The 9,691-nt window shown below is 35.9% G+C and overlaps 1 protein-coding gene across 1 annotated transcript; it reads right to left on the bottom strand.

Annotated features, from left to right (window-relative positions):
* Positions 1-609: 609 nt before the first annotated feature.
* On the bottom strand, positions 610-2,208 carry LOC106778892 (dof zinc finger protein DOF3.5). Its single transcript, XM_014666892.2, has one exon. It carries the CDS (start codon positions 1,924-1,926, stop codon positions 1,021-1,023), a length of 906 nt encoding a protein of 301 aa, XP_014522378.1. The 5' UTR covers positions 1,927-2,208; the 3' UTR covers positions 610-1,020.
* Between the last annotated feature and the right edge of the window lie 7,483 nt (positions 2,209-9,691).

The raw sequence follows: 9,691 nt of genomic DNA, 5'->3' as shown, positions 1-9,691 counted from the left end.
CACTCTTACACGACTATTATAGGGATCTTTCTCGTCATTGGGTGGAGTCCATCTATGAAATATACTCTACCCTAATATCAATTGCATGCATCTCTCATGGAAATGAAGACAGTGAGGATCATGATATTTTAACAACACTTTTTAACAACTTTTTGACAACAGGACATATGTCACCATTTTATTCGTCGATTTGAATTTATTTTAAAAAATATATTTAAAACGAACCAATCATTAACTATCATGTATGCGTTGTCAAAAAATTGTAAAAAAAGAAGTGTTAAAGAAACTTTTTACCCCAGAAAATGACTCGGGTTCCCTTGGACCAGGCGTGCCAATTTTATGTTGGTGAGAAATTTGGAATTGATTAGTCGTGGGAAATTTGTCATCGAAAAAACGACTAAATCAGATTCCATCCATCTATAAACGACTAAAATTGCTGTAGTTCGTCTAAAAACAATTAAAACATAGCTTTTACTCATTAATTAACATCAATAATATAATTCACAATTCTTAAATATGATAAACATACTTTTTATATTTGTAAGAATTAATATATTCTGGCGTGGAATACATATTATATTTGTCACTCATTTCCAGACCAAAGTTGTAATTCTATCTTATTTCATAGGGTTGAGCTGTAACTAAAATTTTGACTGAAATCAACGGCCACAAGAATTAACGTATGATATGGAGAGTCAAAGGATTGCATAGAAAATTCAACTTTATGGTATCTATTTCATTAGTATGTATATATTCCAAAAGGTACTGATCCGAGGGTATATATAGCTTTCTCAACATCATTTCTACGACCCGATCGAAATACGACTTTATTCTACATCCACTAAACACAAACAATTTCTATAAGATTCTACCTTTTTATAATTACCTTCATCAATATAGGAACACATGTGAGGTACGCAGCGTAATTAATTAACTGTCTCTGCTTCTTCTCTTCTTTTCAAATAATAAGAAGAAGAACAGATCTTATGAAGTTTATGTAAAATCATCAGATCGAATTGATCAAGGAGTTGATGAGAAGACTTCCATGGCTGAAAGATCAAAGGAGCTCCAAGTGCTCCAGCAAGTGTCACTCATTGAATGCAGGGTAGATGCAGAAGTGATGGGTAATAATTGGGCATCGTTTTCATTCAACGGCATCGAGTATTCCAATTCCTGCAACTGCATTTCCTTAACGGGTGGTTCCCAAGTAATGGAAGAGGACAAGGTAGCATCACACCAAAGACCGTCTTCATCTCCACTCACACCCAGAATCCTCTCAAACTCGTCAATCTCACCCAAACTCAATTCCTCCCTACCGAAATTCTCAATTGCCACCACTGCATCGGAGTCAACAATGACAGGATCCGACGACAAACCCTTGTTCGGCGACTGAACAACTGCGATATCATTCTCCGTTTGAACGTTGTGCGGTGTGAAGTAATTGTTGGAAGAGGAGGAGGCATTGTTATCCTCTCCAACGTTTTGTTTTGGGTTCAAGAATTTTGCGAACACAAGGGCCATGTCTATTTCACGAGAGCCGTTGTTGTTTGGATGGGTATCTTCAGGTGAAGACTCGGTGTCATGAGAAGCGGAGATGAAAGAGCGTTGGGTTTGGTTGTGGCGCGAGGAGGACTTGGCGCGGCGGTTCTTTCGGCAGCCGCCGCCGACGGGGACATTGCGGAGAGAGCCGCCTTTGGTCCAGTAGCGTCTGCAGGCTTTGCAGAAATAGCGGGGCTGCGACAAGCTGTAGTTGTTGTAGTAACAAAATTTGGTGTTGGTGGAAGCGCAACGAGGGCAATTGGGGGCAACCTCAATGTTGGGTTTCCACCTCGAACGTTGTTCCATTGGGGTTGGAAAGTGATGATGATGATGATGTTGCAACATGTGTTGAAGGGCAGCGGCAGTAATAAAGGTATGTGGGAACATTTATTTGAGAGAGGTGTGATATAAGAAGGGTGGGTGGGGATGGAGTGATGTGAGAGTGAGATTGGAGAGGGAGGATTTGTTGGTGTGTGAATATATGTGTGGTGGAAGCGTTGGGAGGAACGTGGGCGGTTGGAGAATCGTTAAAATTAAGGAAGGGTGTGCATGTGTTTGTGTGATTGTGTGTGTGTGAGTCTGTGATGTTGATGTGAATTTCATGTTATGATGTGCTGTTTCATAGGCGGATGGGGCGTGTCTCCTTCGACACTGTATTTTTCTTCATTCGGGTTACTTTCTGAGAGTGATTGAGGTTGATAAGTCAAACACTCATTCTTTAACAAGCCGCGTGGAAAAAAAAAATCATCCATCATATGCATGCTACCTCCATCTTCATCACATCAAATCATATATATATATATATATCATACATTGAAACCCAGCTTAAAACCATGAATTGAGCCAGAGTAGTTTGAGAATTAGAGACGTTTATGTTTTTAAGGAAAGTTCAATATTGATTTGATGAGTTATTGCTAATTGATCATGTAGTTGGTGCCACAGGCACGGTTAGTTCTGCATTACCAAATAGATATAAATTATTATAATGTGTGAAACAATATGCAGTGTGCTGGATGCAGAGGAGGGAATTAAGGTTTATAGAATAAGTTTGACATATATGTATACTATATACAGTAATGTATTGACATCATATGGAAGGCTAAGCGTTGCGGGTATTGAAAGCACCACCATGTGCTTAACGAGGATACGTGGCACATTTCCCATCCTTTCGTTTTCTACTCATCACCATACATTTCTTTGCATTCAATTCCATACTTTGAAATTTTAGTTAATTAAACTAAACACTACATTAATCTTTCTTCTCCTAGTGATTATTATAAAATACACCACTCGCGAATTTTGTTCTGATTATCCATATATATGATTGATAGGAGTTTTCCTAAAAGAAAAAACCTGGTACGTACTCTGAAACCGAGTCCAAGTGAAGTTGGAGTAGAGAAGTTTGCAATAATTGATGGTAGATGGGTAGGGATACATGCATATTGCGGTGGTATGTAGGATTAAAATACGAATTGATGTTACATGAAAGGTTGCAATCGTAGGATTGGAGATTCGATCCAAAGAGAACATTCGAGGCACGTGGGGGTTTAACGTTGCTTTCACGGAAGATGCTATCATACGTATTCATACTTCCGGATCAGTGGCTTCCACGTCTCAAACTCATTCCGCTATTTCTTTTCTTTTGCATGTTTCTCTAAACTTTTATTATCATTAAATCTAGCATGGTTAACGATGTTCCAACAAATCAAATTGCAGTTAGTTCCTACGTACTTCACTCCCACTACCTATGTTTCAACTAACAATGCATCTATGAGGAATGCGTGCATGCATCAACAAAATAATTATATAATACATAGCACATGTGCTTCGACCTTCATCAATATTGAATTTCAGAAATCACAAGTACAAATAAAGCCACCATGCTCCACAACACCTTCTGCTCCTATCTGTACCAAAACTAGTGTTTCATCTTTTAAGTTAAAATTTTATTTATTTAAATTTAAAACAATTTAAATCATGTAGTACTATATACATATATTATCACATGGGCTATATAAGTATTTTGTAATATATATGTATCTCAAAATTACTTCTCTCAATTTTAAAAAGTTCAAGAAATACTATCTTACTTAAATTTGAAAAGAAAACCCATTTTCCTCCTTCGGTAATGTCTCTGTATATTAACTCCTCCCAAATTTTGTTCTGCGTGAGTGATTAACTTGGCTCTTTTTCGGTCTGCTGCTGCCATATTAATATAAAATATCTATCAGTTTTCTCATACATTTAAAATTGACCTTTTATAAAATTTCATTTGCAAGATTAATATGGTAGGAAAGTATAATATGAACATGAAATAAAGAATCCTTTTTAAGGTGTTATAAAATAGTAGTATAAATTATTTTTCAAATTTGAACAGAGGAGAAGAACACCACCAGCTGAAATTGAGTCTTAGTTTATATTGAAAAATATGATTATGATCCACTACTGTCCTAATCATTGCCTGTTACATCATATGATATAACCTTTTTCTAAAATAATAATATGTAATACCACAAGAAGCGAAAAAGTGGTTGAATACCCTAGTTTCATAAAACAACAAAACGAATCCCATATAATAATTTTAAATTCATATTATTATATGGCTTTCAATCCTGGCCAATAGAAAAATGATTGGAATATCGAATTATATATATATATATATATATATATATATATATATGTATGTATGTATATATAATAAATGTAATTATGTATAATATAATTATAGAATTTTTAATAAGTTAAAGTTAATTAGAGGAATTTGATTACTTTAATTATAAGACATCAATTGTTAATTGATTTAATTTTTAAACGAATAATTGGATTCTATTATATTTTTCTGTCATTAGTAAAAGGTTTATAGATGCTTATATTAGTATGGAAATCATAAAAATAATAATTGAGGGTGAAGATGTGATTTAATGGCGGAAATAAATATAAAAAACTTGTGTTTGATCATGTAGTATCTTTTCTCAAAAAGTGAATATTAATTCCAATATGTTTTGTGCATTAATGTTGTACAGGATTATCAAATACATAAATGACACTAACATTATCAGAGTATACCAAAATAGCATCAGGGAGAAGAAAATAAAGCCCTAGTAAGAGATTGCATAGCCAATAAGATTCGGCAACAACACTTGCAACTTCAACATTTGCACTAGAACGAGAGATAATATGTTGGCGCTTTGAAAACCAAGACATAAGGTTATCACCAAGAAACACATAGTAAAGAACGTCTAGTGTCAGGACATCCATCCTAATTAGCATTAGTGTAAGAATTAAGTTTCTCAATAGAGTTTCCACTGAGGCACAAACCATACTCTAAGGTACTCTGAACATACTGCAGAATATGCTTCAATGGTAGCATGTGCTTAGTGCAAGGAGCATGCATGTGAAGACAGACATTTTAAACAACATATGAAATCAGACGAGTGAAGGTGAGATATTGCAGGGCATTGGAAAGACTCTGATACGAATAGGATCCTCATATGATGTGTCAGAGGATGTACTGAGCTTTAACTTAGTATCAATCAGAGTATCAAAAGGATTGCAAGAGGTCATGCCAACACGTGCAATGGTGACACTAGCCTAAGTGCTCTAACTAAGGAACATGTCACTTACATGTCTTGTCACAATAATCCCAAGAAAAAAACTCAAAGGACCAAGATCACTCATAACAAATTCAAAGGCAAGGAAATGAGAGATTTATGAAGATCATGGGATGAGGTAATGAGAATGATGTCATCAACATAGAGGAACATGTATGTCATGTCATAGCCACACCATTAGATGAAGAAAGAATAATTTGAAGAGCTATTTGAATCAAATCGTAGAAACGTAATCAACAAAGCATTGATATCAGGCACGAGGTGCTTGCTCCAAACCATAAAAATATTTCCTCGAGTGAAAAACATGATCAAGGCAAAGGGGATCATGGAAACTAAACGGTGATGCATGTATATAGTCTCATGTTGATCACCATGGAGAAAGGAATCTGAACATCCAAATGATGGATGGTGAGAATTATGAAAATGGTCGAGGGTTTCACAATAAGACTGAACGTTTCATCACAGTCCACACCTACAATTTGAGACTTGCCATCACCTACAAGGCGAACTTTGTAATGCTCAAAACAACCATCAGATTTCTTTGTATGCCTAAAAATCTACATACAGTGAATGACATTAACATTACAAGGTCACAAGACCAAATCCCACATATTAATTTTATTTAGAGCATCAAATCCAAACTACACGGTAGATTTCCAAGTAGGGTCCAATAAAGAAAGGATTGAATTTTTGGGTAGAGATGATATCAGGGGATCGATAATTGAAACAAAAAGGTTAAAGAGCTTTATAAGTTTGTAGACATTGGTCATGCTACAGGTGGTCATGGTCCTAGTAGGAGGGGTGGGTTGAGATCGAGGGGTAGGGTTCAGAGGCAGGGCAGACTGGTCTTAAGTAGAAGATGAAGATAGGCTGGTTGTGGAGGTTGATATGTTGGATGAAAAAAATGGTAATCTTGTAGGTTGTAGGTTAGGCAAAGGCTTCGGGTATGGGTTGGGCCAGGGATGAACATGTTTTGGACAAGAATTGATCATTTTAGGGAAAATATATGCATTGAGCAACACCAAAATCATGCCCAGCGCTGCAAAGTCAAAGAGCAGTCAATGCTTCAAAGGAACCTAGCATTAAGCGACACAAAAGTAGCATTGAGCGCCACTTGGTCCTACAATGTTGGCACTGAACAGTGGTTCATAAAACTTAGCGGTGGTTTGACAGAGAGCCTCTTTCACGTTTTAACTGATATAGCATTGAGCAATGGTGATATAACACTAAGCGGTGACAATGCTTACATGTTAAAATGGGGTATATAAACATGTTTCTAGCGAGCTTTTGGAGAATCCTCTTCTTCCACACTTCACTCTCAGTCTAGGGCAAATGAGAGAGGCCCTTGGAGGTTGTTAAGGGTGTTGGAAGCTCTCCCACTCCTCCTTAAGTCTTCAATCTTCATCCATGGTGTTTTCCTCTTCTTATGGTTGATAAGAGAAAGGAGCTACCAATTAGAGGTGTTAAGGCAAATGGGAGACATAATTGAAGTATGGAATAGTTGTCAAAAACCTTGGAAGAGGGCTTGCGTATTCTCTTTGGTTTCCATTTTTTTCCCTATCTCTTTATAAGGTTACTCTTATTTGTTGAGATTAGTTGTAAAACATATAACTCTTGTATAATTTTGTGCTATTAATGATATATATTTTTACATGTTTATATTCAATTTTATGCTTAATGCTTGATGTAGATTATTCCTATGCTTGATTTGTGAGTATTGAAGTGTTCGAAAATATCTTTAGAATCTAGATTTGAAATTGAGTGCCTGATGGATGATTGTATCTAGGAATAAAACTTGATTTTTTAGTATTCTTAGACTCTTGAACTTAATGCATGGTTCCTTGTTGAGGATTCAAGGATTGAAACTTGATAGGTTATCATAAGCTCAAAGTCGCTAAGGATAGGATTTGAGTATTCTTGTGAATTGATTTTGACATGAATATGGAATTGAGATCATTATTAATATATGACAATGAAGTGATTAAACTCTAGTCTAAACAAATTGTAAATACTTTATGTTACATTTCCTTGCACACAAATTGTTTGATAAAAAAAAGAGTTTATGTGTTTTTGCTATCTTTATGTCTAATTGAGTTGTGAATTGTGAGAATTGTCAAGTGTTGCACAAATCCATTGGGAAAACATAATATTTATTACTTGATACATTGCGACTGGTGCACTTGTCGTTGGTTTTGCAACCAACAACGGCGGGACCGATAACGATTGTTTGAGTGTTAGTTAAAACATTGTTGTGAGGAGTGATTAGGATCCTGTGGGGTTTAAGTGTGCATGCAGTGTGAGAAGCAATGGTTTGCATCTTCACCAAATCGGGTTCCTCAAAAGTCAACATATAATGGCCTAAAGGAAGGAAGGTAAAGGGTTGCTCTGACGAATCAAGGTGGCTACACCACGAAAGGGCTCGTACAAACCAAAGACTGGTTGCAGTACTAGACATTGATTATTGATAAGAGCACCAACATTCGTCAACTGATAAGAGATTTGTTTGAATAGTATCCTTCAAAAAGTTATCCATGGGAGTGGAAGAGAAATCCTGCTCGAGATCAATAAGACGAGAATTTTGGTTGTCTTTAAAAATGGAAACTAAACAATTCTAGGTACATAGTTGTGGAGCCTCTCTTCGTGACAATGCTGATGATATCAAAAGAGATGGTAGAGTAGATCTACTAAAGTAGTGTATAATCAAGAGTGGTCCATTGGTCGTGATTAGCATTAGTTAGAATTGGATTTTCCTTTTCAGGTTGAGGAATGATATGGTGAAGAACTTTGATAGCCCGAACATGAGTTTCAAAAAGTCCAACCCACATAATGGTCATTCTCTATGTCCAACATAAAAGAGATGTTATTATTTTATATTAGTGACTATGGGACATGTCGTCAACGGTGGGACACGAGTGTATGACAAAAAGAATAGACAGTAGTTGGGTTAGCAGGTGGTCGCGCTAGTTGGTGACAACGCATGGTTGCTAAGACCAAGGGACAACACACGAACGAAAAAAAAAAGGTGGCTCATGACGGTTGAAAGAGAAGGGTTAATGTGCATGTTAAAGAAGGAAGGGAGTAAGAGTGTAAAAACATGTTATTTGGTAGAGGAAGACGCAACGATGATTAGGAGTGACGACAATACAAGAAAAAGTCTTGAAACGTAAAAAAGTACAAAAAAAAAAAGCGCACAACATCAAACACAAAAAAACGAATTCTAAATTAAAGAAAAACTTATAATATCATATAAGAAAAGAAAATAATTTAAATGTATGTCTTAATGATAAATATATATACATAAAACACTACTACAAAACATGTTTTTTAAGTCTGTGAATTTAAGTTTGTTTAGAAAAAAAACAGACTTAAAAAATGTGCGGTGGAAATTTTGTAAATAAAAGTCATATTTTTACATCTGTTACTTTTCTAACAGACTTAAATTAGTAATTTTACATCTGTTACTTTTTTAACAGACTTAAACTATTAATTTTACATCTGTTATTATTCTAACAGACTTAAAAATATATTATTTTTAAGTCTTTTGCTTTTTTAACAGACTTGAAAATGTCTTTTAACCTACCAGGTTTCCCAATTTCACTTTCACTTTGACTTCCCGTAAAAGTCAAAGTAGAGGCTGCAGGGTTGGAGTCTTCTGAGCTAGTAGATCCAATTCCCAGGTACGAGATGTGGAAGGCAGCTCGAACTACGTCCGATGGGCAGATGAGTTCACAATCTGCTCAAGTCATTGCTAACAAAATTGTAAGTACAAACACTAAACCCAAAAATCATATTTCATTACGAATACTTTTATGATTAAACTTGAAAGTGTTTGTAGGATTCCTTAGTTGAACAGAGCACTCAAGTTTTGTTTATTCCGTCTGGCCGCAATGATATACTTAGTGAAGCCATTGGAAAACCAGAACACCCAGGTCGTGTACGTGGTGCATCTGGTTCATGGGGACTTCGAGATTACTTTGGTCCACCACAACGAACAATGGGTCAATCTGTAAATGAGGATTCCCTAAGGAAAATGCAGTTAGAGTTTGAAGAAAAAATGACTGAAATGAAGAGATCTTTAGAGTAAAAGATCTTATCCCTGGTTGGGAATAAACAACTAATTCAAGACAAAGCAGATGAACTTCCTAAACAAGTTCCAGTCAGCACAAAAGGCTCTTGTTCTGCTACTGATCAAGCCTTTCAGTATGAGTTATATATTGATGGAGATCCTCCGTGTGTGGTTGCAATTGGACGACAAATGGAAGGGGGGTTAACCATTCATGGCGTTCCTCTACCGAAGGATTGCACACGTGTCGTGGTTGATGAAGTTAGAGATCCAAATGCACAACTTCCTATACCAACTACAAAAGTTCGATTTGTAGGAGAGGCTTTAGGCACATTTGTGGCTTGGCCTAGAAATCTAATCTTGCCATACATTGGGCAACAACAGGTATTGTATTTTATTCTTTAATAAATCTTTTATGTAATTTATAAATTAATGAACTAAATTTTTGTATATATTTATTTGTTATCCCAGCGTCAAA

This window comes from Vigna radiata, unplaced genomic scaffold, assembly GCF_000741045.1.
Source record: "Vigna radiata var. radiata cultivar VC1973A unplaced genomic scaffold, Vradiata_ver6 scaffold_183, whole genome shotgun sequence".
NCBI classification, from domain to species: Eukaryota; Viridiplantae; Streptophyta; class Magnoliopsida; order Fabales; family Fabaceae; genus Vigna; species Vigna radiata.
Note: the sequence above shows the minus strand (reverse complement) of the source record. Positions and strands in the feature narration are given on the sequence as shown.